Genomic DNA, 27,994 nt, shown 5'->3' on the forward strand with positions numbered 1-27,994 from the left:
TGCGCAGTGGAGCTCGCGCGCGGAGTTCTGCGCTCCGGTGAAGGTCCGGCGGCGCGCGGCGACCCCATCCATGGAGGAGCCACGGGAGGAGTCGGAGCCCCTTCTGAGCCGGGCCCGGGGCGGCAGTGGCCGCCCGGCGGGCTCGGCCGGCTCCCGCGGCGTCCGCGTTGGGCCTGGTGAGCGGCGGCGTGGCGAGGGGAGCGGGCCGCAGGGGTGGCGCGTGGGGTACCCTCCCCCCCGCCCCGGCCCCGCGCCATCCGCTGCCGTCGCGCCCACCCCCCGGGCCGGGGTCCGAGCGGGCGCGGGGCGCCAGGGGAGCCGCCCTGCGGACCCGGGCCCTGGCGCGGGTGCGGAGTCGGCCAAGCGCTGCAGGGTCGCGCCCTGCCTCCGACCAGCCGGCCTCGGCCAGCCCGGGGCAGCCAGCGCCGTGCAGCCCCCTCGATGCGTCTCGGGTGGACCCGCGCCTCGCGGATCGCCTTGGTGACTCCTAGGAAGCAGCACTTCCGTTTTCCTCCCGCTTATTATGGGGGAAACTGAGGCACGGAGAGGGGCGTGCCCATACTCCGGGTCACCCAGCGGGGAGGTGGCTGAGGTGGGATTCGAACCCCGCTGGGAGTAGACTTAGGAGTCCTTTCAGTCTGCCCTCTCATTCCGGGTGCCCGGAGGCTCCCCAGGGGCTGGTCCCCCTTCAGTTTGGGGTTGGGGCGGCCCCCCACCCCCCACCCTGGCCAGGGAGGAAGCTTCCTCCCTTTGCCCTCTGCAGCTCCCTCCTGTCCTTCCTGTTTACGGCAGAGAAATTGCTGAATCCCGAGGAGGGCGAGAGGGTGGAGTCCAGCGGTCTCTGGCGGACGCCCGGGGGTTGGGAAGGGCCTCAGCCTCATCTTGCAGAGAAGGAAACCGAGGCCTGGCCAGGAGAGTATCCCGGATCTGTCCAAGGTCAGCCCTGGGATCTGTTGCTAGTACCGAGCTGGGTGCTCCTTCAAGGGCCACTTTCCTTTTCCGGACTTAACTTTCTTCCTGGGTCCAGGAGGGGCCTGTGGTGTGCGCCCATCCGTGGACTGGGGGGATGGGTGCCTGACCCCAGACAAGAAAACCGGAGGCCGAGGCAGCCACCTGCCTGCCCATCTCAGAGGCTGTCCCCCAGGAAAGGTCTCCATCCAGCACGGATCCCTGGACAAGGGACATAGGACATGGTGGCATTTGGGTGTCGTGCGGGGGGGGGGGGTTGCAGACTTTGTGTCTGGAGGTCGGAGTGTCTTTCTTGTGCTGCCACTTCTGGCTGTGTGACCTTGGCAGGTTGCCTAACCTCTCTAAGCTTCAGTAAAAGGGAGGGAGTCGGAGGGGCTGACCTGAGGGGCGTTGTGACGATTCGGAGAGATTGCTGGGAATGCCCTCTGCACGATTCGGAGAGATTGCTGGGAATGCCCTCTGCACGGGGCCCGGCCAGGTGGCGGAGATGGGGCAGTCGGTGCTGATGGCCATTCTGGGCCTGATTGTGCAGGTCCTACCTAGTCTTGGCAGAGTGGACGGCAGGCCGCTGAGACCTGCATTGTAAGCCAGGAGCCAGGGCCAGGCGGCGTGGACCATGAGAGAGGGCTCTTTGTCCCGACGCCGTGCCTCGATGAGGCTTCCCGAGAGCGTGAGGGGACGCTCTGTGTTCTGAGTCTCCCCGGCTAGGCTGTTGGCCCCGGGGGCAGGAGGAACCGAGAACGGCTGGTCACCTCCCAGCTCCCTAGCGGGGCTCCTAGGTGGGGTTCGTCCTGCAGTCGGATTCTCCTGCCAACCGGGGTCCGGGGACTGTGCTGCCCCACAGACCCTGCGGTCAGGTCCTTCTGACCCAGCCTCACCTCACAGGCTGCGGGGAGAGGGTGGCTGTTTTCTTGTTCTTGGTCGGGGCGGCCCCCCCCCCCCTCTGGCTATGGAAAAGTCAGAGGCCGAGGGATTGTCGTGATATGGAAGGGGCTTTTATTTATTTATTTTTATTTATTTTTTTTTCAACGTTTATTTATTTTTGGGACAGAGAGAAACAGAGCATGAACGGGGGAGGGGCAGAGAGAGAGGGAGACACAGAATCGGAAACAGGCTCCAGGCTCTGAGCCATCAGCCCAGAGCCTGACGCGGGGCTCGAACTCCCGGACCGCGAGATCGTGACCTGGCTGAAGTCGGACGCCCAACCGACTGCGCCACCCAGGCGCCCCGGAAGGGGCTTTTAGAATAATACCTAGTAGCTACAGCAGCCCATTCAGTCTGCACAGCCGTGCCGTCGCATCTGACCTGTGAGGGGAAACTGAGGCATAGAGGTGCGGGGGCTTGCCCAGGGTCCTCAGGGAGCTGGTCGGGGTCCCAGGCAGGCAGTGCAGGGTGGAGCCTGGAACAGGAGAGGGGGCTTAGACTGGATGTTGGGGATGGTGGGGGGCGGGGGGCTTGGGGCAGAGGCAGAGAGACTGGTCCAGGGCTGATGTGGGAGCAGCGTTGGAGCCCCTGCTGTCCTCTGCTCTCTGTGGCAGACATTCTACGCTGACATTCCCACCTGGTGTGCCCTGCGATTGCCACCTGGGGTGATGGTCCCTAGACCGCCACGTTGGGAGACAGTGCTCCGGGTAGGGCTGGCGGCCCGGGCCAGGGCATGGAGTCTTGGGAGAGCTTGGCCTTGGTGGGGCCGAGTTCAAGATGAGTGGCTCGGAGGGCGTAGGGTGGAGGAAGCAGCGGGACGGGTGGTGGGCAAGGGGGGCGTCGGCCGCACCAGGCTGAGGGCAGTGTGGACTTCCTCCTGGAGCGCTGGGGACTTGTGGGAAGCCGTGACGTGCTCATGACTGAGGATCTGTGACGAGATACCTCTGGCCGCTGGTGTCGGGGGCTGCAGAGCAGGTGGCGTGGCCCTTCTGAGGTTTGGTGTCCTGAGGCCCGGGCGAGAGGTGTGATGAGTGCTGGACAGTCCCCGGGTGCCTGACACCCCTGGCCAGTGATGGCTTGTCTGGGCGTGAGCCCCTTCCGCTGCACCCCACGCCTGGGCGTGGAGTGAGCCCGGAGGCTCTTCTTGTCCAGGAAGCTTGTATCCTTAGATCTCTCCAGGCTGAGATCCCGTCTCTCATCTGGGGATTTGGTAACATGGGGCCTCTTGCCGGCCCTCAGACCACCCTGCCCTCGCAGGCTCCCCTGTTTCGCTGTTCACTCATTCACGCGATAAAGAAGCTTTGAGGACTGCCGCGTGCCGAGCCCTGCACTGTCCGGGGCTCCCCACGGCAGCGGATAGAACAGAGTGCCGTCTGATCACAGTTCTTCCCAGGATGCTGTCGGGGAAGCAGGCTGTCACCACCCTCAGAGCCTCCCTGGGAGAACTTTCAGGGCACGGAGGTTATACGTGGGGGGAAACCAAGGCCCAGATGGAGGGCGGGGCTCGCTTCGGGTGACACGGCGTGCTGTGGCAGAGCGGGGAAGGAGTCTAGTCTCCTACCTGTGTCCAGGGTCCCCCGCATCCCTGCTTGGCCCCCAGACCCTGCTGCAGGAGCCCTGAGGACAGGTGCATGTGCTTCCCTGGGGATGGCGGGCAGAGTGGGGCAGTGGTCCACGGCCTGCTCCGCTTCTGGCTTTGGTACCTCTGCTCTAGAGCTGTGCACACGTCTGTGTGTTCTCTGTACCGGTTAAGGGCAGTTTTCAGAAGCTGCTGGCCCAAAGGGGCCACGTGTGAAAATAGAATCTTCCACAGGAACCGCTGCCATGTCATTTCCCTGATCCGGGAGCTGCTGGGGCTGCGTGCGGGCTCTTCTCCCCGACCCCGGGGCCCGGGCTGCCTGGGCTGCACCCTCTCTCCTGGGCGCCGGGCAGTGAGGTTCCCCCGTTGCTGCGAACCACGGCTCCTCATGCCTGCCTTCTCCCTTTGTGTCCAGCAACAGCTTCTGCACCAAAGCCACAGAGGTGGCCCTTGCCCCACGATCAGTGGACAGAACCCGAGGCCGCAGGCGCTGATCTCGTTTGCAGCTTATGGCTCCTTGATGGGCAGGGGACAGGGGTGCTGGGATGGCTTCAAGCCGCCTGACTTCAAGGCCCCTTGTGGTCGGGAGCCTTCCTGGGGCCCACGGAGGCTCCGTCCATCCTCCTGGGCCCTGAGGCCCCAAGTTGCTGGTTGGTGGAGGAGGCAGAAGGCCAGTGACGGCCGCACAGTCCTCCCTGTGCCAGCCCAGGTCTGGGGCTCTCTTGTGTGCAAACTCGCGGCAGGGCGAGAGGCCGGTCATTCCAGAGCCTTAGGAAAGAATGCCTCCAAGTTCTCTCCTTGAGCTCAGTGGCCCTGTAGCAGGTGAGTGCCACGTGATCCCCCACGTCACCTGATGTGTGTCTCTGCCTGCAGGTGCTGCGTCCAGGCAGGATCTCTGCTTTGACCAGGCTGCCGTCTTCATCGAAGATGCCATCCAGGTGGGTGGCACCCGTTCCCGGTGGCTGGGCCTGGGCCCGCCTCTAGGTTTTGTGGGGACTGGGTGACGGCTGCCCCAATGGGCCCCTCCTCGCTGTCCTGGGGCCAGGGCCTCGGTCGCTGGACCGTGTGGCCGTGATTACCGTGATGACGGGCACTTTGGGCACGGCTCGCCTGGAGTCCTCCCTAAAGCAGGTGGGCACTGGGTGCTCTTTTGAACCCTGGAAACACTCGTTTCGTTGAGTTACCACCTACTGAGGCCCTGTCCGGGTCTTGGGAAAGATGCTCCAAGATGGCCAGACCATCCCCTGCTGGAAAATGCTATTGAGGCTCAATTCGGGAAATAGAATATGGAAGGGAGCAGTGTGCCAGGTGGGGGGCATCCTGGAGAGCGGCACCGTTGTAGGGCCTTGCACAGCAGAGGGGACAGCGTCACAGGCAGGCAGAGGGCACAGCTGTGCACTTAGAAACAGGTATCCACACGGGGCAATGGATGCCCAGGGTGTTCTGAGTCTGCCTGCTAACGTGCCCCTGCTGGGCCACGAGAGAGCCCTTTCTCCACGTGTGCGATCGAGTGGACTCCGGTCCACAGCCTGTGACCCCGCCTAGGGCCCGTCGAGGGGTCAGCGGGGGCCCTGCACGGGGCTGGCCGTGCTGCGTGGCTCCGAAGGGGCCCCCCGCTCATGCTCTCCCGTGCATCTTTGACCTTCAGTACCGCTCTATTAACCACCGCATGGACGCCAGGTCGATGTGGCTTTACCGACTGTATTACTCCAACACCTGCCAGTGGTGAGAAGGGGCACGCCGCGCGGGGTGCCTGCGGCCTGGCTGGGTTGGGGGAGGCCGGCTCAGGGTCCAGGCGGGTTCCCCCTCCCCTCTCTCCTTGCCACGGGGCCCAGCCCACGGAAAGCGGGGCCCTCCTGGTGATGAGGTCCAGCCACGCCACTGAGTTTTGGCCCGGGCACCGTCAGCTGACCGCTCCAGAGTGGGCACAGACCGCGAGGCGGGGGCTCTGCTTCTGGAAGCCACCGAGTGTGGCCTGCTGTCCTGCCCGGCCCTCTGCCGGCCGATGCGCTTTGCGGCCCAGAGCCTCGCTGGCTCGTGCGTTTCAGTTAGTTCTGGTTCTTCTCCCAGGACGTTGAGCCTCACCATCTTCTTGATCCTGCTTTTGGCTTTTATCGAGACCCCTTCCTCGCTCACTAGCACCGCGGACGTCCGCTTCCGCTCGGCCCCCTGGGACCCGCCCTGTGGCCTCACCGAGAGCGTCGAGGCGCTCTGCCTGCTGGTCTTTGTGGCTGACGTGTCTGTGAAGGTGAGCCGGGCGCCATCAGGTGCCAGAGCGCGGGGGCCGGTGCCCCCCCAGCCTGCGTGCTGCCCTCCGGATTAACCTTTACGCTCCCGGAGCTGGCTGCCTTTTTTCTCTGACTGCACCTTCCCCCTGTGAGCAAAAGGCCTGGGTTGGTTGGAGGACAAGAGACCCCGTCAGCTCTTCTCTCTCTGGACTAAACCGGGTCTGGGTTCGGGCCTGCCGGGTGCACGGCCTCGCGGGGCCTCCGGGAGTGGCCCAGGGTCTGGCAGTGCCTCTGTGAGGAGAGACCCCGACGGAACAAGAGAGGACCGGTGGTCTCGCTCGTGGGCCGCCCTCCCGCCCCCAAGAGAGGAGGAACACGGGAGGAGGTGGGTGTGGGCTGGAAAAGGCCGGCTGCTGCGCGGCCGTGTGTCCGACTCTGACCCGAGTCCTTCGGGAAGCTGGAGGTGGGTCCGGCCTTCCTCATGTGAACTTCTGAGCCACGTCAGGGGTTCAGGGCCGTAGCGGCTTCCCAGCACGATGCGGAGGGGCCGAGAGATTTTCCTGTGGGCCACACGTCCTGTTACTTTGGTCGAACGGTAGTGATCCCAGCGCCACAGGCTCAGCCGAGCACACGCAGCTGGCCACGGAGGCCCAGGTAGTGCGGCAGACTGTCCCCAGAGCCCCGCAGGGCCTTGGTCTGTCCTGCTGTGGGGGTGGCTTCGGGCCCCTGCTGCTGGCGCTGGGGGCCGTGGGGGACCGAGGGCCCGGACCGCTTCACATTGTTTCTGTTTTAGCCCACGATGCGTTTATGGGTTTGAGGGTTTTCAGACTGGAACTGAAACTGGGGAGCGGTTCTCATTAGCGTCTTCCGAACGGTTGGGACGGTTGGGGAGTCTCGAAAGATAGAGAGCGTACATTTTTGTCTGCGCGGCGTGACCTCTGGATGCCCCTGCTGCCGGTGGGGCTGTTGGCACCTGGCCAGCGGGCCCCCGAGGAAGACCTGGTCTAGACGGTTCTGGGTGTGGGCCGGCCCTAACCAGAAGCGGACCACGAGTGCCGTTGCCCCTTTTCCAGAACGGCTCTTTCCCAGAGTGGTTTCTGTGCGCGAGCCAGACTGGCGGCCGGGACGGGCAGGACCGATGAGGCGGCGGGCCAGAGGGGTTAAAGTGCCCGAGGTCACCAGCGGGCTGGGCGGGGATCTCTGCTCCGGGCGCCCCGGCCTCACCCCTGCGCGTCCACGGCCTCGGACCGGCTGCAGGGCTGGTGTCTGTGGGGCCGCCCGCTCGCCCGCTCACCCGCCGCCTCTCTTGCAGAGCTATCTGGTTGGATGGGCCCAGTTCCGGAAGAACCCCTGGCTGCTGGCCTACCTCGCAGTGCTGGTCGTGTCTCTCGCGGACTGGATCGTGTCGCTGAGTCTGGTTTGCCAGGAGGTAGGTGGTGCGGTGGCTCCGAGGCGGGGGCGGGAGCTCTGGGCGGCTGCCCGTCTCTTCCCACCCTCCTAGCGTTTCAGTCAGCCGCTGGCCTTGTCCCGTCCTGTAGAAGAAGGCCTGTCCTGAGGCCTGGGGAGGGCACAGGGACTGCTAATTCCTGCCTCCCCACTTGTCAGCTGAATTTCTCGCCCGCCTGGGTCCCCCGGGAGAGCACCGTCCAGGGCCTCGTGCCCAGAGCTCTGTGGGGCCTGCGGTAAGAAGGCCCACATTGGCCACCGTTCCCCAAACCTCTCTGGCTGCACCATCCGCCCCCCCCCCACCCACCTGGATGCTCTGCCCCGTGATCGGATAGAGGAGAAGCAGGGAAAGTGGGTGTGGGGACATCCGTGTCCCTCAGGGCCAGTCGGGGACACAAGCCCATCGGGTGCTTTAGCCAAGAGAGTTTACATAGGGGCTTAAACAGGTGTCGAGTAACCGGCAAAACAGAACGGGGCCCCGAGGGACACAGAACTGCAGGAAGCTCAGGGGACAGGCCCCCAGAGCTGGCACCCCGCCCCTGGCATCTGGAGGGGTGCAGATCACCAGGGCCCCTGCGGAGACTGCTTGGTTCTGGGAGTGCCGCAGGCAGGGCCGGCTGGCAGCCCTAGGGTGTGGGCACCTGCCCTAGGGACAGCAAGGGGACAGCAGGGAGCCGTCCGTCTGCCCCTCCGGTGTCCCAGCTTCTGTCCACGCCCTCGCTGGCAGAAGTAAGCAGGGAGCCGCTGCTGAGAGACAGAGCTGCAGGGCTGACAAGGGGAGGGCGCCAAGGGGAGGGCGCAGGGCCCGCCTCCCACTTCCTAGCAGGAAAGAGCCTCGTTAGCTTACGAGCCCACATCTGCGCAACAGGCCAGGAAGACCGAGCACAGCTCAGACCTCGCTTTGTTATCGGTGGGGCCCTCACTGCCACTTACAAGTTCCTCTCCCTCTGCGTCCCGCGGCCCTTGCCTCCGCCAGCTCCCCAGCAACTCGGGGCGCTTCCCCTCAAATGGGGACCCAGGCCTCCACTCCCGGGCTGTCCTTGGCAGATGGACACCCCTCCTGGCACGGCACGCTGCTTTGCATGAATTCTTACGTGTGTCCCTGGTGGAGCGCCCCCTCCTCCCCCCGCCCTCCCCAGAGCAGCAGGACACTGAGTCATGGGGTCGGGGGAGGAGTTGCTGTTCCTGTCACGTCCTGGTGCTCAGAGCCTCTGATGCGCCTTCTGGTCCCACAGAGGGCTGTGCCCCACAGCTGGGGTCACTGAGCCTGCCTAGGGCCGTTGGGCCCTCCCGCGGGCCAGGCACTTCAGGGTGAGGGCCATCGTGAGGCCAGTGGGGGCTGTGGAGCTGCCCTGAAGCAGCGTGGGCCCCTGAGGCTCAGAGGGTGGCCCCTGGGTGGCCCCAGGCAGAGCCCCAGCCCGCACGCCTGTCTGTCCAGTGCCTGGGGAAGGGGCACATCGCAGTCACCCACCCCCTGCCAGGGGGCCGCATCGGGCTGGGTGAGCCGAGTTGAAGCGGGCTCTGCTTCTGGAGGGCAGGGCGTCAGTGGTGCCCTGGGGGGAGAGGCTTGCACATTACAGGACGCGCATCCTTCTGTGTCTTGTGGGTATTCACTCTGCCCATCCACACATGCGCTTCCTGGACCCCATCCCCTGTGGTCTGGCCTGTTCTTTCCGTGCCCTGATCCCAGGAATCGTTACCTTTCCCAGTACAGACGGGGTGGACCCCGCTTGCCGCAAAGCTTTCCCTTCAGTACCGTCTCGGGGGGGATTCTCCCGATTGAGGCTGGAATGCCACAGGTGGTCCACTGGGTAGAGTCAGCCCATCACCCAGAACCGTCCAGAAACCAGGCCCCAGGTTTCTCCCTGTGGCCAGCTGGCCAGTCATAACTCACACAGGCACCAGGGCGGGGAGGGCTGGCAGGAGAACCAGGGGCATCCCACCCACTCCGGTCTAGTCTCTCACGTCCATTTCTACTTTGTGGCCAGGAGGGTCACATCCCTCGTGGTCTACCGGTGACCGGATGGGCCATGGTCACGACTCTGCTGTGCCTCTTTCTCACGGGGGACCAGGTATCTGCAGATCAGTGGTGAGCTGTGATTCTGTGTGGGCCTCCCAGGGGCACCCCACCCTGGCCCTAGGCTGGCGTCTAATCAGAGTTGAGTCTTGTGGATGAACCGTCCCATCCTTCATCAAGGCCACATGTCTCCGGGTCCATGACCTGACGTGGCCCCCCGTGTCAGGAAGGCCCTTGGCAGGTCGGGTCACTACACCCGGGGAGAAGCCGCACCCTGTCCCGTGTCTGCTTACTGGTGAGGGTCCAAGACCCCGGGTGCGGGTGCCAGCAGGACCTTCAGCCCCTGCCTGGCCTAGAGGGATGGGTGGGAGATTCGGGATACGGGCCCTGAGACAAGGTTCCTTCCAGGGGCAGCGAGCGGATCATGGGCGAGCTGGGGACGCTGGTTCCTCAGCCCATGGGGCAGGGCTGGGGGCGTGGCCCTGAGCGTCCTGAGCCGGGAGCTGGGCCCCTTCCAAGGGTGTGAGTAGCCGAGGGAGGTTGAGTTAGGCCTTGGGATCACCTGTGGTGCAGACGATCTGGAGGGTCTGCCGTGTGCTGGAGGGAGCTCATTTGGTCGCGAGAGACACCTGCGGGTGCGCGGCAGGATTCCAGAGCAGTCTGAGCAGAGACGGGGGCCAAGGCCGCAGCCAGCGGGTCGGCCAGGGGCGGGCCCTGGGCGGGCCAGAGTGGGCCTCCGGGCAGTCCGTAGGGCCTGGGGCCGACCTAGCTGTGCTTCTGAGACGAGAAGCCCAGGGGGCCCGGAGTCTGGAGCTGAGAGCTGGGAGGGGCGGATGGACGTGGGAGGGACGATCATCACCGTGAGCCTGAAAACCAAGAGGCCTGATGAGCTCGCTGGAGTGCGAGGCCTCAGAGGGCAGGAGGGGCCCTGGGCGCCAGCACTCGGGTCAGGCCCCGGGAGATGGCCCGAAGCACTGGGCAGACTCAGGCCTGGAGGTCACCGGACAGGAGGACCGGCTGGGTCGGGAGCGGGGACACGCGGGACGGGTGGAGGGGTGAGTGGGGGGGCGAGGGTTCTGTTGCGAGTGAAGGTGTCGGGACATGTGGTGTCTTGCTAGCAGGTGAGGGAGAAGGGGCGCCTGAGGGGGGCCCTCGAGAAGGCTGGGGGGTCCCGAGGACAGTGGGGGGGTGGGGCACGGGGAGCAGCCCCTGGGTGCTCTGATGGCAGGGGTGGCCCCTTGGCAGGGGTGTGAGGAGGAGGGTGTGGAGCCCGAGGTGGAAGCTGGGGCGTGTTGGGGGGCAGGAGGGGCGGGGGCAGGGGCGTGAGCGGGGCCCGGGGCTCTTCGGCCTTCTGCCCCCGGCCTGGGTGGAAACAGGGGCCCCTTCCTGCCGTCTTTCAGCCCCTGCGGATTCGCAGGCTCTTTCGCCCCTTCTTCTTGATGCAAAACTCCTCCATGATGAAGAAGACGCTCAAGTGTATCAGGTCGTCGCTGCCGGAAATGGCCAGGTGGGCTCGCGGGGCGGGTGGGGTCTCCTGCTCCCGGCTGTGCCGTCGGGGCGCCGGGACTGCGGCCTGGGGAGGCCGGTGGGTGGGTGTTCGCGGCCTCCCGGCAGCCCCTTAGTGGCCTTGTGCCCCCTGCCTGATAGCTGCAGAGCCCCGCTGTGTCCGTGACCCCTCCCCGCCCGCTCTCCTCCCGTCCCTCCCCCAGTTCTCTCTCCGTCCCCTCCCCCAGTGGCTCACATGGGTGACCCCTCACGTTCCAGCCCAGATGGCTGGACGTGGCCTTCCCCTCTGGGAGACGGGGTCCTTGGACCCCCAGGAAATGCTTTTGGGGTCACCGATCGTCCCTGCCAGGGAAAGAGGGCTCCCTTAGGGCGGGACCAGTAGCTGAGCGCACGGCGGGCTCTGTCGGGGCAGGGCGCTCCCCGTGCGGTCGGGTCGGCTGTCCCTAGTCCCTTGTCCGCTTGGGCGCGTGGGGCGCGTGGGGTGTGTGTCCGTGCTGAGCGCCCGTGTCAGGAGGGCCTGTGTCTCCTGACACAGGAGGGCCTGTGTCTCCTGACTGTGTCCCCCGCCTCCCCAGTGTTGTGCTGCTGCTGGCACTGCACCTGTGCGTCTTCACCATGCTCGGGATGCTTCTCTTCACAGGCGAGAAGGTACGGTGCTCCGCTCTGACCCGGCCCGGGGCCTTGGGGTTGGGTTTGGGTGGACAGGGCGGCCCAGGGGAAGCTTCCGGGTCATTCTGGGGCCCGGTTAGGCTGCCTGCCCTAGCCTGGTGACCAGGGTCAGTGTCGGCCCACCCAGGCTCCGGGGTCTCTCCACGTGGCCGGTCTTCCGTGCACCCCTGATGGGGCCCCCGGGTGCCCCCTGCCTCGCGGGCTCAGGGCTGGTCTGCCTGGTGGCCCTCCTTCCGTCTCCCCTCCCTGCCCCGTCACTCACCCGGCTTTCTTTGCAGCCCTGTTAGATGGAGGCGCCCTCATTCTGGCATTTGGGGCCCTCGGGATGGACTGCACCACCGTCCCTCTCACGGCACCTGCCTGTCCCCACTTCCTCTTCTCCAGCTGTGGGCTTTTGCCCTCCCCCCCCCCCCACCTGTCCCCTTCTTCCAGCTCCTCACTGCTCCTTGGCCCCCAGTGGCTTGTTGCTGTGTGGAGGTGTCTCCCACCTGTCACCCCGGTCCCCCCGCCCCGTGCATCTGTGGTCCAGCGTGTCCTTCCTCATGTCCTGGCCAGGGCTGCTGTCCTCAGGCCTGGAGCTGTCCTGCCTCTGTCTTGGGGATGTGGCCGATGGTCAGCCAAGGCCGGTTTTCATTGAACTTGTGGTATTTGGGGGTTCAGGCTGTGCTGTCCGTGAGGGGGGACTGAAAACTGTCGTTTCTGACTCCGGGAGAGCTGGAGCTGCCGTGTGTGTGTGTGTGTGTGTGTGTGTGTGTGTCTGTGTGTGTCTGTCCATGTGGTTGTGTGGTCGTGTGTGCTGTGTCTGCGTGTGTCTTGGCCAGGGCGGCTGAGAGCTTTTCGCCGTGGTTCCCAGCAGACCCTCTTTGGTGGCCGGTGTTCCTGTGGGTGCACGGCCTCCCTGAACACTGGCTCTTGGGCCCAGAGGCTGCGAGTGAGGTCCTGTCTGTGAGTGCAGAGCCTGCTGGGAAGTGATGGGGACATGGCAGGTCAGGGGATGCTGACCTCACAATGGCCGCTGGGGCAGAGGCCCGATGGCGCCTCAGAGCTGTCACGTTCACTCTCAGCAGGACGACGGGCAGGACCGGGAGAGGCTGACGTACTTTCGCAACCTGCCGGAGGCCCTGACCTCCCTCCTGGTGCTGTTGACCACGGCCAACAACCCTGACGGTGTGTGAGGAGTGGGGAGAGGCCCCGGTGGGGGGGGGGGGGGCAGCTTTGGTTGTCGCTGGGCCGCAGAGCCGGGCTCCGGGCCGCGGGGGTGCCGAAGGCCTTTTTATCGCCCGGGGGAGGATGACACTGGCTTCTCTCCCTCCCTCGCTCCTTGGTTTTCTTTCCCTGTTTGTCTTTTCCCTCCTTCTTCCTGCCTTTTTCCTTTTTCTTCCGTTTTTTCCCGTCTCCCGTGCTCGCTTCCTCCCTTTGCGTCTGTTCCCTTCGCCTTGTCTTTCCCCTGTCTCCTGACTTCACCCGGAAGCTAAGAACGCATGAGATGTGTGTCTGGCGGGGCCCCCGGTGGCCTCCTCTCTGAGGCCTGACCGCTTTCCCTGTTGCCCCCCGGGCCCGGCCCTGGGTCTCAGGTGGCTGTGGCTGCTCACGTTTGGGGTGGCTGCCGGGGCCTCTCTGTCTGGGCGAGCGGTACGGCCAGGGTGGGGTGCCGTAGGCCTCCAGGGCTTGGCCGTGGCCTGGTCCCCTGGCTGGTGACTTTCGTCTTGGGCGCGGGGGTGATCCCCCCATCACAGAGACCTTCCCGGGAGGGCAGCCCCCGGCTTCCACACCCAGGGAGAGCTGTGCAGCGGGACCCCGAGCGTTGTGCCCACGCGTCCCGTGAGTCCTAGCGAGTCACCCGAGGGAGAGCTGACCTTCCGGTCTGCGGGGAGTTGACAGGGGAGCAGATCTCAGCGGAAGGGAGGAGCAGCCTTGAGAAGTAGTGAGCCCTCCATTCCGAGGGTGTGCCGGCAGAGCCGGGGGTCGGCATTGGACCAGAAGGCCTCCTGGGTCTCCCAGCCGAGCCCTTCTCTCCTCTGGGAGGCAGACGGCGTGGGGCCGTGAGGGGATCGGACGGGACGCTGAGGTGGGAGCAGGGTTCAGTCTCTCCGCTTTCTTTCTCCCAGTGATGACTCCTGCGTACTCCAAGAACCGGGCCTATGCCATTTTCTTCATAGTCTTCACCCTGATAGGTAAGTTCCGGTATGTCTGCAGGGGTCACTCGGGACAAGATTCTGCCCCCAGTGGCAAGATCGCAAATGCTCAGGTGTGAGTGTGCCCTCCCGACCCCATGACCTCCCCCATGTGCCCTCCTGACCCCATGACCTCCCCCCATGTGCCCTCCTGACCCTATGACCTCCCCCATGTGCCCTCCTGACCCCATGACCTCCCCTCATGTGCCCTCCTGACCCCATGACTTCACCCCAGTGTGCCCTCCCGACCCCATGACCTCCCCTCATATGCCCTCCTGACCCCATGACTTCACCCCGTGTGCCCTCCCGACCCCATGACCTCCCCTCATGTGCCCTCCTGACCCCATGACCTCACCCCGTGTGCCCTCCCGACCCCATGACCTCCCCCCATGTGCCCTCCTGACCCCATGACCTCACCCCAGTGTGCCCTCCCGACCCCATGACCTCTCCCCATGCGCCCTCTTGACCCCATGACCTCCCCTCATGTGCCCTCCTGACCCCATGACCTCACCCCAGTGTGCCCTGTTGACCCCATGACCTCCTCCCGTGTGCCCTCCCGACCCCATGACCTCCCCTCATGTGCCCTCCAACCTCGTGGCTTCTCAGTGTGACCATCTCGTGGTCTTTGGTCTGTGACTACCGATGGCCCCTGTGCCCGTGGCTGGGCAGGCCTGGTGTCTTGCGTGTTCATTGGATGAGGACAAGGCTACGTGTGGGGTGACTGGTGTGCCCCGGGCACCTGACGGGAACCACGAGCACGCCCTGCTCTGTGACCGTCCCTGCCCTTCTTGCCACCCCCCCCGGGGGGTTGCTGTGCCCATGTCCCCTCTGTGCCCCTGGATGCCGGCCTGGCCCTGGGCCCCCGGGGTGCTCCCTCTAGACTCTGCCCGATGACCGCGGCTTTTCCCACTCGAAGGAAGCTTGTTTCTGATGAACCTGCTGACGGCCATCATCTACAACCAGTTCCGGGGCTACCTGATGGTGAGCCGGGCCGCTGTCCCTGTTCCCGCCTGAGCAGCTGCCCCTGGAGGCCAAGCGGGGCGCGACCGAGCTGACCGGCCAGGCAGTCCCCGCAGTGAGGGGTGGCCGGCCGGGGGTGGGGTGGCGGCCCCTGCTGGTCTCGGCGCCGCCTCCCGTGGGGAAGCGGGAGCCGTGGCACATCCTTGCCGCCCAGGCCGCTTCTAGAGGGAGGCCTCGAGGTCGCCCTTCCCGGGGCAGGCGGCCCCGAGCCCACCGTGTGTGTGAGAGCTGGGGGCCCCAGGCGCACAGAGCGGAAAAGCACGTCTGCGTGAATTCCGCAGGCCGGGAGGGGTCTGGCCATGCCCCTGGGGCCCGAGGGGGCAAGCGCCGCTCCCAGCCGCGGGCGGGTGGGTGCCCCCAGAGGCCGCTGCACAGGAGGGGGTGTGCGGCCGGGAGAGGCCCGACCCCGCCACTCAGAGCCATCGTCCTGGCTTGCAGAAGTCCTTCCAGACCTCGCTGTTCCGGAGGCGGCTGGGGGCCCGGGCCGCCTACGAGGTCCTCTCCTCCATGAGCACACGGGGAGAAGCCCACCCTCGAGGGTGAGTGGCGGGGCTCCCGGGAGCCCCTTCTCCCCGAGGAAGTGGGGGCGCCTGCTGCCGGGAGGGAACGCCTTAGGGGTGGCGTGCTCTGTGGGGCGTTTCCCGGGCACCGCTCTGCCCAGCTCCCTGTGGGCTGGGGCCCGGACATCCTGAGGACACCGCCTCTCTGGTGCCGCGGGGTCGTCCTCGTGAGCCCCGGAGACCCTGGGCCGGCGGCGGCCGAGGCGCTTTGGCCCTCTCCCCCGACTGCACCCTTCCCGTGCCCCTGCGCTCGGGCGCCCGAACCAGCGGGACCTGGTCTGGAGGTGGTGTCGGTGTGGAAGGCTCCGGCTCGGATGGCTCGTTAGCTCTGGCGCTGCTGTCGTCCCGCCTGCCGCTTCCGAGGGCCAGCGCGCTCCTCTCGGGGGCGCGACAATAGTGTCTCTGGGCATTTTAGACGACAGGACGTCGGAGGGCCTGTGGTCGGCTCTTTCACGGAGGCCCGTGTCATCGCCCAGGGCGGCTCAGTCGCACGCGCACAGCCCAGGCCAGAGGGGCGGGCGCCGGGTGCGCTGCGCTCGCCGGGCTCACTGGGGCGCGGTGTCTTTCTTCCCAGGGTCGGGGTGGACCCCCAGGACTTCCTGCAGGTGCTTCAGAGAGTCCAGCTGGACAGCCACCAGAAACTGGTCATCATGGAGGTATCGGAGTCCCCTCTTCCCCTTGCCCTCCTCGGTCTGTGATCTGGGCTCCCCCTGGAGGTCACGTCGGCCAGCAACCCCGCTTCCGCACAGGGCGTCATTTCAGATCAGCCGGGGCCGGGGCCGGCCCTGGGGCCGGTGGGGGCCGGGCCCGGCGCACCCTCCTGTCCTGGGCCCTTCCTCCCCTGGGCCCAGCTGACCCCTGCTGACCTGTGTTTCTGTCCTTTGTAGAAGGTGCGTTCCTACGGTGGCGACCTTCTGTCGGCCGAGGAGTTTCAGAAGCTCTTCAACGAGTTTGACAAAAGGGTGATTAAAGAGGTAACTGAGCCACCTGCTTAGGGCCAGGCCCCCCGGGGTGAACGGGGAAGTTTACGGTGCGTGTTGGCATTGATCACCCGGGTGACCCTTGGCATCAGTGCCAGGGATTCTGGCCCCGAGGATGGGGAACGGGAACAGAGGTTGCTGGGCTCTTGGAAACTGAGGAGGTTTTGTTAACCTGATGCAATTCGCAGACCACAGGGACTGGTGTGGGCCAAGCCTGACTCAGGGGAACCTTCTGGATGGGTTTCCCTGTCTGCATGACAGACTCTTACCTACTTCCTGTGTGTCCTTCTCTGGAGCTTCCTGAGTTTGTCCAAAGTGTTTGTCCTTTGTCCTTTGTCCTTGACCCTGATTTGTAAAGTCCCCAGACGGGCCTTGGCATCCAGCTCAGCACTGTGTCCAGATGACTGTCCTGTGTCAGTTATTGGCGTGTAATTTATGTACATTTGTTCACAGAACACTTTGTGTCTGGTGGTAACACCCTGGCGCGTGTTCAGGGTCCCCCCCGGGTAGTCCCTCGTGGTGTACTTAAGCCGCTTAGTGACCGTTTAGGCTCTCTCTGCCTCTCTTTTGGTGTTCAAAGACTGCTGGGATGAACGTCTTTGTGCACCTATTTTCGTGTTTGAGATTATTTTCTCAGGCTGGATAGACTGGGATGAGAGAGAAGGGAGGAAAAGTCGAATCCCAGAATAAGGGGGTGCGGACACCGGAGGGCGCCCAGCGGCCACGTGCCCCCCGTAGGCACGTGTGTTTGAGCACACGCGTGTTCCCTCCCCAGCGCCCGCCGCGGCCCGAGTACCGGTCTCCCTTCCTGCGGAGCGCTCAGTTCCTCTTCAGCCACCGCTATTTTGACTACTTGGGGAACCTCATCGCCCTTGGGAACCTCGTGTCCATTTCTGTGCGTGTGCCCTTGCCCTCGTGTGGACGTGGGAGGCGCCTCGCGCCCGCCCCCCCCCCCCCCCCCCTTGCCCCTGCCCCTGCCCCTCCTCCCGGCCCCCTGCCCGAGGTGTCTGCCAGGCCCGGCTGGCGAGCCGCCTCCCGCTCTGGCTCCGCAGGTGTTCTTGGTGTTCGATGCCGACGTGCTGCCCGGGGACCGTGATGACTTCGTCCTCGGGGTGAGCTCTGGGGCCGTGCGGCCGGGGTGACAGCGGCCAGAGGGAGTGAGTGTGCACGGCCTCCCTGCCCCGGGGCCCTCCTGCCGCAGAGCGGCTCCTCCCGTCGCGGGGCGCCCCCAGAGGAGGGGTGCTGGCCCGGGCGAGGCGGGGGGCAGGGGTGGGGGTGGGGGGCAAGGCAGCGGGTGGGGCCGCCCCGTCTGGCCGCCTTGTCTGGCCCTGGGATTTGAGCTTCTCCGTGGCTGGTTCTCAGCCCTTTTTGGAACCGTGAGCTCCTTTCTTAATGTTACGTGGTCTCATCAAACTCTCTAGGAATTTAAAAACAATTTTCCCACGTTGGATGTTAAGCAAAGTAGCAGCCACGCCCCCACGGTACCTAACGCCAGAACTCTTAACAAAGCGGGTGTTTGTTTTCACGGGAGATGGCGTCGTGAACGATGTTAAAATTGACACAAACGACTACGTCTTCTCTAATTATGTAGGAAGCTGTTTGATTTATCTGGTTTAATGTGCCAGGACAGATTGTGTCCTGTGTGTTAGATGTGGAGCAAAACTTACCCTAGTTTGAAAATCGAAACAACAGCTTTTCTGACTTGATGCTTGAAATTCCTGCATTTTGCATTTCAGGAAAATCAGATTTTCTTCTTTCTTTTTTTTTTTTTTTTTCAACGTTTATTTATTTTTGGGACAGAGAGAGACAGAGCATGAACGGGGGAGGGGCAGAGAGAGAGGGAGACACAGAATCGGAAACAGGCTCCAGGCTCTGAGCCATCAGCCCAGAGCCTCACGCGGGGCTCGAACCCACGGACCGCGAGATCGTGACCTGGCTGAAGTCGGACGCTCAACCGACTGCGCCACCCAGGCGCCCCCTTTCTTCTTTCTGTTGTATTTTTTTCCTGGATGACCCCAGAAAGGTTCAGTCTCCTCCTCGTGAAGACACATTCCAGAGGTGGCTGGTTTTCATTCCCGACAAAAGTCAAATTGGATACACTTGATCTATGTGTTCTCTCTTTTTTCTTTTTTCTTTTTTAAAAGAGAGAGCACACTGGCTCGAGAAGGGGAGTGGGGTGGAGGGGGAGGGAGGGAGAAAGAGGGAGAGAGGGAGTCTTAAGCAGGCTCCGCACTCAGTGTGGAGCCTGACGCAGGATTCGATCCCACGACCTGAGCCCTGGGATCGTGATCTGAGCTGAGATCATGAGTCAGACGCTTAACCTAAGACTGAGCCACCCAGGTGCCCCGTATTTTCTCTCTTTTAATGGTAATTGTTCAGCACTAGAGTCAGCCTGGTAGCTGATGAGAGATTTCTGGTCAGATGGGGTCTGACAGCATCTCTTCACGGGTGAGCGAGGCAGCACTAGGAATATGGAATTTTTTTTTTTTTAATTTTAACGTCTATTTATTATTGAGAGACACAGAGCATGAGCAGGGGAGGAGCAGAGAGAGGGGAGACACAGAATCCGAAGCAGGCTCCAGGCTCTGAGCCGTCAGCACAGAGCCCGGTGTGGGGCTCGAACTCACAAACTGTGAGATCATGACCTGAGCCGAACTCAGTCGCCCAACCAACTGAGCCACCCAGGTGCCCTAGGAATATGGCATTTAGACTGGACACCTAGGTGGGGTGACCGCGGCTCTCACCTTGCCTCCCCACCCTCGGGACTCCCGTGTCTTACTTCCTGGCTTCAAACACGGACCGGGACCCAGTAGCCCGAGGCCACGTTCAATGTGAAGAGTGTCTCAGACACACCCCCGGAGGCTGGGAGGGCGCTGCCCACGGGAGTTGTTAGAGGTCCCCTGGAGGTTGGACCGGAGGGGCCAGGGCAGAGACAGCCGGGGGCGCAGGCTCGGGGGGCGGTGGGGGGTGGAGTGTGACCCCGGCCTTGCGGGCACAGGGAGGATGTGGGGTCGGGAGACGTGGGGCCGCAGACGTGCGAGTTCTGGAAGCCGGCGTGGGGTTCCAGGCCACCTGAGGGGAGGGTGTGGGGCAGGAGGTCGGGGTGCTGGAGATGCCCCGGGTGTGAGCGGCGGGCACGTGGGAAGAGGGGAGGCGAGCGGAGGGCGGGCGGCGCGGGCCGGACGCGAGGCAGCTGCGTGTGTCCCTTGCAGATTCTCAACTGCGTCTTTATCCTGTACTATGTGCTGGAGCTGCTGCTCAAGGCGTTCGCTCTGGGCCTGCGGGGGTACCTGTCCTACTCCAGCAACGTATTTGACGGGCTCCTCACCGTCGTCCTCCTGGTAAAGACTGAGACGGGCCGGGCCGCTGGCCTCTCCGGGCGGGCGGTGTGCTCTTTGCGTCTGGCTCTGTGCCTTGTCCCGTCCCAGGCCGTCCCTCGGGCGCTGAGGGCCACAGGGAGCCGCGCTCCGGCCTGCAGGGGCAAAGGGCCGGCTTTCGCCCCGGTGCGCTGCTTGGGGGGGGCGGCCAGCGGGGGCCTGCGGGAGGCGGGGTTTCCGCTGCACTTGAGTGTCACCGGGCAGGCTGCCCGACCCCTGCGGGGTCGGGGGGGGGGGGGGGGCCGGAGGAACTCACGGTCCCCGCCCTCTGAGCCGGCCCCGGCCACAGACACTAAGGACAGTGGGACCTTGATGTGGGTGGCAGGAGGGGCCGCGGGGGTCAGGCGCCCTTTCCCTAGAACCTGTGGGAGTGGGGGGTCACGCGTGAGGTGTGCGTCGTGGCAGCCATATTGGTCCGACATCTGTTCGTCTTTGATCGGAGGTGTGGGCTCCTTGGGACAGGAACAAAGACGGTCTGAGAGCCGGGCCTCCTGTCTGTCCTTGACCCGGGCTCCCCCAGCCTTTCCGGTGTCCCGCCCTCCCTGTGGATAGGCCACCGCCTCCTGAGACTAGAGTGTGTTTCTCGGCCGCAGGAAGTCCCATGTTTGGAACCAACCCACGGGGACAAGGACGGAGCTCTGACTTCCCCCCAAAGCCCCGTTCGAGGGGGAGCATGTTAGACGCGAGCTTTAGAACTCGTTTGAAAGCCCCCTAGGTTAGGTTGCTGTAGCGATGCCTTCTCTTCTTTTGTGATTAAAGGTTTTGGAGATCTCAACTCTGGCTGTGTACCGATTCCCACACCCAGGCTGGTACGTGACCGGAGAGAACCGAGGGAGGCTACAGCAACCAGCACCCTGTAGGCCCCAGGGGTGGGTGGCCCGTGCCCAGGCGCCCTGGCCTGTCTGCTCGGGCTGCTCCAGGGCCCATGGCCCGAGTGTTAGGGAAGCAGGTGGCTCGGAACTTGGCCCGCTAGGACTGTGGGAGCAGGTCTCTCGTTGCTCTTGGGGATCCCGTGACGTGTCCTGACTCGCCGTCAGATTGATAGGGTTCCCAGAGCTGTGACAAGCGGCTAGCGGGCAGTGGGCTCAGCCCCGGCACCAGGACGGGGCGTGCGGCCCCCGGAGATGCCCCGCGTGCGGCTGGGAGCCGTGTGACCTTGGCTTGTCACCTCCTGCTCTGAGCGCCAGTTTCCCACCCTGTGGGATGGCGGAAGCGGGGGCTGCTGAATCCCCACGGCTGTTGGAGCCCCACCAACCCTGGTTCTGGCCGCATAGCGGTGTGGCTGTCTGGCCAGGGGGTCCCAGAGCGCCTCGAAGTGTGGCTTGCGGTGGCCGTTGGGTTGCGTTGCCTGGAACACAGCTGCCCCAGCCGGGGCCTGTGCCGGCCCCGCCCTCTCAGTGTCTCGGGGGCTGCTTGTCTGCCAGTGGGGTGGCCCGGAAGTGCCAGCGACTCGGCTCAGCTGCCCCAGGGCCAGCTAGGAAGCCTTTCGTCGGGGACATGGGTTGGGCTGGGGCTGGTGCTGTCCGTGGTGGTGAGCCGGGGCCTGGCAGGAGCTCAGGCCGCCTGGTTTCTCAAGTGCAGTGAAAACCTGCTTTTGTCCGAGAATCACAGGGGAACATTTTGCGTGAGCGTGCGTTTCGAGTTGACAAGAGCACAGTAAGCTCCGAGGGGCACCTAGGGGGTCAGGCTGCAGGGTGGCGTCACAGGAGAGGGCAGAGTCAGGACGGGGGTGGAGTCAGGAGACAGGGTCGGGTGATAGGGACAGGGGCCGAGGTCAGAGGGAGGGGTTGAAATAGGAGGGTGGTTAGGGGTCAGCGGAGAGGGACGGGACCGGCTCAGGGACCACGTCTCTTCCACTCGGGCTGGGACCAGAGTTGGGGTGTTCCGGCCTCTGGAACCTGGGTGTCTGTCGTGTGAGGTCGGGGTGCGATGGCTGGGCACCAGCGCGAGGGGCTGTGCCTTGACCCGTGCTGCCCTGGGCCGGCAGGTGTGGGCAGTCTGGGCTCAGCGTGTGCCAAGATGGGCCCCCCCCCCCCCCCCGCGCCCCCCGCCCCGTTGCTCTCTGTGTCTCTGTTTCTCTGTGTCTGAACACACACCTCCCGGTCTTCCTGTCGCCGACATCTCGAGGCCCTCCCGACCGTCTCCTGTATGTCTCTCCAGGAAGCCAGAGATGCTGGGCCTGCTGTCGCTGTGGGACATGGCCCGGCTGGTGAACATGTTCATCGTGTTCCGGTTCCTGCGCATCATCCCCAGCATGAAGGTACGTGCGTGCCTGACGCCCTCGCCTCGCCACCCTGCCTTACTGCCCCCGCTGTGGCCTTGCTCTGGGGAGTGGGTGAGCCTGGGCAGGGAGGGACCGAGAGCAGGACCGTCGTCCCCTTGGTCTCCCTGGGGCGTGTCCCCAGCCCTGCACTGCAGCCGGGTGATGCTGGGGGCAGTTCCAGCCCTGCTTTTATGCATGAGGAGAGGGAGGCCAGCGCAGGTGGACCCGTGTGGGGCACCGCGGCCGTCTGCGGCGGTAGCTTTGGGCTCTTTGGGGCCCCTGGCGTTGGTGAGGGGCGGGGTCTGGAGCTCTTGGAACCTGCGTGTTCCCAGGTGTCCTGAGGTTTCTAGAAGGCCGTGGGCGTGGGCTCTCAGTGGCTTCTAGTAATGAGAGGTGAAGGCGGGACGGGCCAGGGTACTCCCCTCCAGGACCCCCAGTGCAGGCGTGGGGTTGGCTGGGGTGCTAGTCTCTGGGACCCCGATGCGGGAACCCGGTGGCTCGTGACATCTACGAGCCTCGTTTTCTCTTAACCTGCCCACAGGGAGGGACACCAGCCTTGAGGGGAGGGGAGCTGGGCGAGCAGGGGATCTAGGCCCAGCGCCCACCTGGCACAGAGGTAGAGTTTGCTCCTCCTGCTCTCCTAAGAACTTTTCGGGAGAGAAGAATCCAAGGACGTCACCCCCTTTCCACGTGTCCGAGTCCCTCCCCCTGAGCTCGTCTCTTCTTTCTGCCTCGCCGTGCACCTGTCCCTTCTGGGGCTACCTGTTTCCAAGCAGAGCTTCCCATCCGAAGGGGGCCTGGGGCCCTGGGGGCCGCTGGGGGCCGCCGCCCACATGCGTGTGGGGACGCGTGTGCACACGCGGTCCCCTGCGTGCGCGTGATCGCACGCGTGCTCGTAACTACACCGCGCATCTCATTACATAGTCCCGTGATGACACGTCCATGCAAGTACACGGTGACCACACGCGGTAACACACCCGTACGTGTAATCGCACGCGTCGTGCACGTGTAGCAAGGTAGCCACGCTTAATCGCTTGCACGCGTGCGCGCACACACACACACACACACACACACACACAGTGCTTTCTGTCGTGTAGCATCCAGCGTTAGGATCTAACGCATCACGTGGGGAAAATGAACTATTTGGAGGGCTCTTCCCTGGGGCTCAGGCTTGCATGTGAGGGGAGCAGCCCTCTGGGTGGGGTGTCTGGTGCATCTCCGGAGCTCCCTTTCTCAGACCTGGACCCTGGGGCTGGCCTTTCTCAGACCTGGTCCCTGGGGCTGACCTTTGTCAGACCTGGACCCTGGGGCTGACCTTTCTCAGACCTGGTCCCTGGGGCTGACCTGGCCACCATGGACCTGTGCTTGTGTGGAGCCTCCAGACCAGAGAAGAGCAGCCAACCCAGCCTCAGTGGGTCGCTGGGCAGTGTGATCTGAGCCCCCGTGTGCCGTGGCTTCGCCAGAGGACTCGGGATCGAGACACAGCTGTGTCTGGGCGGCTGGAGGCGTCGGTGGGGGGCACGTGGGCATATCTGGGCGTGCGTCTCTGAGTATGAGTGTGTGTGGCAGGCATGGATGTATCCGCGTGTGCGGTGTTTATGGGCGGCTGTGGGACGTTTGTCCAGCTGTGCGTGTAGGGGTGTGCGTGTGCATGCAGTTGTGTGCGTGCGCAGGTGGGTAGGTTGGTGGTCCACTGGTCGCGTCCCGCCTCTCCGGGCCAGGGTCTGGGTGGCGGACAGGGTCGGCATCACCTCAGTGGGACCAGAGAGAGCAGGGCCGTGCCTTCTTCTCGTCCTCAGCTGATGGCCTTGGTGGCCAGTACCATCCTGGACCTGATCAAAAACATGCGGGCCTTCGGCGGGATCCTGGTGGTGAGTGTGGCGGTGGGGGTGGGGGTGGGGGTGGGGTGAGCCTGAGCTCGGCCAGAGGCCGGGGTGAGCGCGGGGCCGGCCGGCCCCTCCGGAGGAAGGGGGACCCTGGGTGAGGTGGCCGTGTGTCCGGGCCGGGAAGCCGCGTCGCCTCCTGCCAGTGCAGAGGGCGGACCTCAGGGCTGGTCTGCGGGGAGGGCTGCCCGACCGCGCTCCCTCTCTGTGCCAGAGATCCCGTCGGCCGCTTGGAATCCCTCACGTTTCTCGGATCGCGGGCCGCGTTGAGACACTGGTGTCGTTTTCTTTTTTTCTTTTTTTAAAAGTTTGCTTATGTTGAGAGAGAGAGAAGGCGGTTGGGGAGACCGAACATCCCAAGCAGCCGTCGTGCTGTGAGCGCAGAGCCCCACGTGGGGCTTTGGTCTCATGAACCGCGAGATCGTGACCTTGGCCCAAACCGAGAGTCAGGTGCTTAACCGACTGAGCCACCCAGGCGCCCCCCGAGACGCTGATTTTAAAAGTATGAGAGGCACTCGGGGTCCCTGCAGCCCCCAGAGACCCCAGATGGGGTTTAGTCCTCCCTCCTTGCTGAGGGGGATCTCGGGAGCCCCTAGCCATGTCGGCCGAGGTGCTGCTGGCTCTGCCCTGTGGTCCCGCCCCGGCGGGCAGGGGGGACACCGAAGGCTGCTCTCGGCACGAAGCCCAGCAGTGGGGACGGAGGCCCAGAAGGGACTGGGTTAGGCTGGGCTGTGTGCCCCCTCCTTCTCCTGCTGGGCTCATTGGGGACAGGTGGGGATGGGTCGGGCCGCTGGTGGCCTCGTCCCTCTGTGGCACGAGCCTGCTGGGTGGTGCTCCTTGGACCTCATCACCTCCTGGAGAAGCCTGGCCGGTTCCTACCTGCCCCTCCCTTGGGGACCCCTCCCCTGGGGCCCCCTTCCCTTAGGACTGGCGTCTGCCTCCAGTGGAGCCCGGGGTAGGGGTCCTTCTTACCTCTTTCCTGCCACACCTGTCCCAGAGAAGAGGCGGACAGCCTTGCTTCGACTCGGCCGCCTTGGTCTTTCCCCTGGGCCCCCCGTTCATCTTTGTGGCTCCCCTGGTGGTGGTGGCTCCTTGCTCCTTCACTGGGGGGCAGGTTGGTGGCCAGGAGAGGGTGCCCGGGCGGAGAAGTCCTGGTGCTCCTGGGGGAGGCCAGCCGTACCCGTGGCTGGGGGCTGGGGGCAGGTGGCCTTCACATGCTCAGCCCGGCCCTGTGGCTCTGTGTGCCGGTGGCATTGACCGGGCCCGGCCCCGCCTCCCTAGGTCGTGTACTACGTCTTTGCCATCCTGGGCATCAGCCTGTTCCGAGGTGTCGTCGTGGCGCCTGGCAACGGCAGGTGAGTGGGGCCCGAAGGTGCCAGAGGGAGTGCGTCTCGGGGTGCGGAGTCTGGGGGTGCGGAGAGCATGAGCCTGGGTGGTGGTGCGGGGGGCGGGCCTCCTGGTCCTCGCTCCTTTGCCTCCCCGCCTCCCCTCCCCTCTCCGCCTCCCCTCCCTCACCCAGACTCTGCACTGAGAGCGTGTCCGAAGCCCGCTCGGCACAGCGGCCCCACCCCTGTGCCCCACTTGGGAGCTCCAGGCCAGGCCGTGCCCTGGTGGAGCGGAGCGCGGGGCCAGACCCAGAGCCGGCCGTCTGGGAGGCTCGGTTTCCCCTGTTTGTCTGCGGCTCTCGGCCCCTGGCCGTCCTCGCAGCACCTCCGGAGATGGGGGCATTTCTGTCTCTACCTTCTCGGGCCCAGACCGGTTCCAGGCGTGCAGGGGCTGAGGCAGCGCCGGGGCCCCCCGCGTCCGTGTCCCCGTCCCCACCCCTGACCCAGCTTGTCGTGTCCCTGCAGCCTGGCCCCCGACAACGGCTCGGCGCCCTGCGGAAGCTTCGAGCAGCTGGAGTACTGGGCCAACAACTTTGATGACTTCGCGGTGAGCCCCGCACGCCCTGCTCCGTGGGACCCCTGCCCTCCCGACCCCCTTCTTCTGCCCTCCTGGAGCCCGTGTGTGCGTCCCCGCAGGCCGCCCTGATCACTCTGTGGAACGTGATGGTGGTGAACAACTGGCAGGTGTTTCTGGACGCCTATCGGCGCTTCTCGGGCCCGTGAGTGACCCCGCCCCCGCCGTGTAACTGTGCCTTGGGACCCTGGGGTCGCCAATCCTGGGGACCGCCGAGGGGTGAGGCTCCTCAGGCTGCTGGGAGCCCTGGGGGCAGGCTGAGGGGAGGAGAGCCTGGAGCCTGGGGGGCTCAGACGGCCCCAGCGGAGGGTCCCGGGTTCGAATCCCAGCCGAATCACTTGCCGGCCGTGCTGCCTTGGCGATTCGTTGACCGCTTCCGGGAGCCTTGGTTGGGTGGCTGGAAAACAGGACCGGTGGCGCCACAGAGTTAACGGCAGGACTCGCTGAGAGCCGCTGCTTACGTGCCGTCAGGTGCGCGGTGCCCCCCGCGTGCGCATGTGGCCTGGGTGGCTCACGGTGGCCCCCGCGGCCTTCCTCCTCCACAGGTGGTCGAAGATGTACTTTGTGTTGTGGTGGCTGGTGTCATCTGTCATCTGGGTCAACCTGTTTCTGGCTCTGATTCTGGAGGTATCAGCCGAGGCTCCGTCCTGCCCTTGGGGCCTGGCGCTGCTCCCCCTGGCTGCCGGGAGCCCCTTGGAATGCCCTCGACCCCTGATGTGTGGGGGTTCTCGGCTAGGGGCGGCCATCAGGCGTCTGGCTCCTGTAGGAGCCGGTGGCCTTGCTGGGCCCTGGATCCCAGCGTCGGGGTGAGCTCCGCTCCCTGCCGTGGACGCCTGGCCGACGCTGGAGGGGAAAAGGCTGGTTCGTGTGGGACGCACACCCACTGGGCCCCCTCTCCCCCCGCCTGCTCCCCAGAATTTCCTCCACAAGTGGGACCGCCGCGCTCACCTGCAGTCCCTTGCTGGGGACCCAGATACGTGCTGTCAGGTGACTGTGGATCTCCTGTTCAGGTGTGTGGATGAGGAAGGGGGCGTCTGCTTGGCTTCTGGGCGGGGAGGGGGAGAGGCCGGGAGGTGGCCGGCAGGCGGGCGTCCTCTGTGACGGTCTCCCCACGAGCTCCCGGTCCCCTGCCTCCCTCCCACCGACTTCCGAGCCGGGACCAGGGCGTGGGCTTCCTCTGCTCCTGCTGCCGGGGCCGTGAGCTCTGTGCTGTTGTCTGGTGGGCGTGTAAGGCGACAGGCTCAGCTTCCCTTAGTCGCCAAGCGCTTCTCCTGGCGGGTGGAGGCAGGTGGCCCTAGGAATCCTTGCCCGCCCTTCCCCAGGGTGGAAGCCATCCCCTGCCGGTACAGGAAGGCGGCGGTCTCCCAGGGACAGGCCAGCGGGGGCGACCCTTCCCCCCGCCCCCGTGAGCGTGTGCTCACATCCCAGACGTGGAAACGCGTCCTCATGTCTGCGGTCCTCCCCAAGCTGTGCACGGGTCTGAGGATTCCTGAGCGGGGAGCAGGGCCTCTCTGAGTCATGCTCACGCTCTTCTGGAGGCACCCGGGTCACGCTCCGGAGCTCCCCACACGTCTTTCCCTCCCCCCGGCTCCACAGGGACGTCCTGGAGGAACCCACGGAGGAGGAGCTGCTGGAGCAGCTGAGCTGTCACCCGCACTTGCGGCTGTGCAGGTGACCCCCAGGTGCGCCGTCCTGGCACGGGCGGCAGGTTGGCCGTGTGGCCTCGAGACGGACGCCCGTCGAGGCAGCGGCCCAGGAGGAGAGACTTTGCGTGGCCAGAATTCTCCACCCACGCGAGGCGGGAGCGGAGAGCAGGGCCCTGTTCGCTGCCCGGCGGAACCACCACCTACCAGCGGCTTTTCCTCGCGGCGCCTTGGGCTCCGCGCCCGGCCGCTCTCTTTGGTCGGCTGCTGCAGTGAGACTTTGACTCTTCTACACCCGGGTGGAGGGTGACTCCCCGGGACCTTTGAGACCGTCTGGAAAGCAGGAGGCAGTGGCCTTCCTCGTGGGCCCTGCGATTTCCGTGGTGCCTTCGCTGCCGGTGGCCTTCAGGGACCACGGGCCCTCCTGGGGCCTGCACGGGCCCACCGGCAGCTTTCCAGGGCATTCAGTTTGGGTGGTTTTAGAGGAAGAGAATCTTAAGGGTTTTATTGTTCTATGGCTCCCATGAGTATTGATTGGATGGATTTCTTTACGGGTCAGAATGCCCGTAGTTTTTATCCTTGCGAAGAGTGAGGTCGTCATTCTTACGTGGACACAGCTCCAATCCTGTTTCTCTGGAGCAGGGTGGCCAGGTAAGGTTGTTTAGGTTGTGCACTGTAAACCTGGCTGCGAGGGTGTGTCCAGGCACTGGAATGTCTCCCCAGGGTGACGGGTACCTTTTTCTAACTTGCATAAAGGCATGTGTAAGCCAGTGGCTCGGCTTTTCTTCCTCTAAGTG

At 64.9% G+C, this 27,994-nt stretch overlaps 1 protein-coding gene across 19 annotated transcripts; it reads left to right on the top strand.

Moving 5' to 3' along the window:
• On the top strand, positions 1–27,967 carry TPCN2 (two pore segment channel 2). Of its 19 annotated transcripts, none has more exons than XM_047824022.1 (26): positions 1–176; positions 793–936; positions 4,346–4,410; positions 5,121–5,197; positions 5,543–5,720; positions 7,013–7,129; positions 10,564–10,670; positions 11,245–11,317; positions 12,403–12,505; positions 13,447–13,512; positions 14,429–14,493; positions 14,971–15,071; positions 15,667–15,748; positions 15,980–16,066; positions 16,848–16,967; positions 17,125–17,184; positions 19,285–19,413; positions 20,209–20,258; positions 21,610–21,709; positions 23,512–23,583; positions 24,877–24,950; positions 25,446–25,527; positions 25,617–25,699; positions 26,100–26,360; positions 26,470–26,564; positions 27,151–27,967. In XM_047824022.1, the coding sequence occupies exons 1-25, from the start codon at positions 71–73 to the stop codon at positions 26,543–26,545; spliced, it is 2,478 nt and encodes an 825-aa protein (XP_047679978.1). In that variant the 5' UTR covers positions 1–70; the 3' UTR covers positions 26,546–26,564; positions 27,151–27,967. The 19 variants fall into 19 exon arrangements, 10 of the variants coding, with proteins under 10 accessions (XP_047679978.1, XP_047679980.1, XP_047679979.1 ...); XM_047824024.1 differs by having other exon boundaries at positions 26,100–26,181; XM_047824023.1 differs by having other exon boundaries at positions 12,406–12,505.
• Positions 27,968–27,994: the final 27 nt, after the last annotated feature.

The sequence above is a fragment of the Prionailurus viverrinus genome, chromosome D1 (genome assembly GCF_022837055.1).
Source record: "Prionailurus viverrinus isolate Anna chromosome D1, UM_Priviv_1.0, whole genome shotgun sequence".
Taxonomy (NCBI): Eukaryota; Metazoa; Chordata; class Mammalia; order Carnivora; family Felidae; genus Prionailurus; species Prionailurus viverrinus.

What these genes read in the sequence shown, in the direction of transcription:
- TPCN2 (XM_047824022.1), top strand. Translation starts at nt 71, where the DNA reads ATGGAGGAGCCACGGGAGGAGTCGGAGCCCCTTCTGAGCCGGGCCCGG. An exon ending in TCCTCACCGTCGTCCTCCTG is followed by an intron (nt 19,414 to 20,208) that starts GTAAAGACTGAG and finishes TTGTGATTAAAG; the next exon opens with GTTTTGGAGATCTCAACTCT. An exon ending in GCATCATCCCCAGCATGAAG is followed by an intron (nt 21,710 to 23,511) that starts GTACGTGCGTGC and finishes TCTCGTCCTCAG; the next exon opens with CTGATGGCCTTGGTGGCCAG.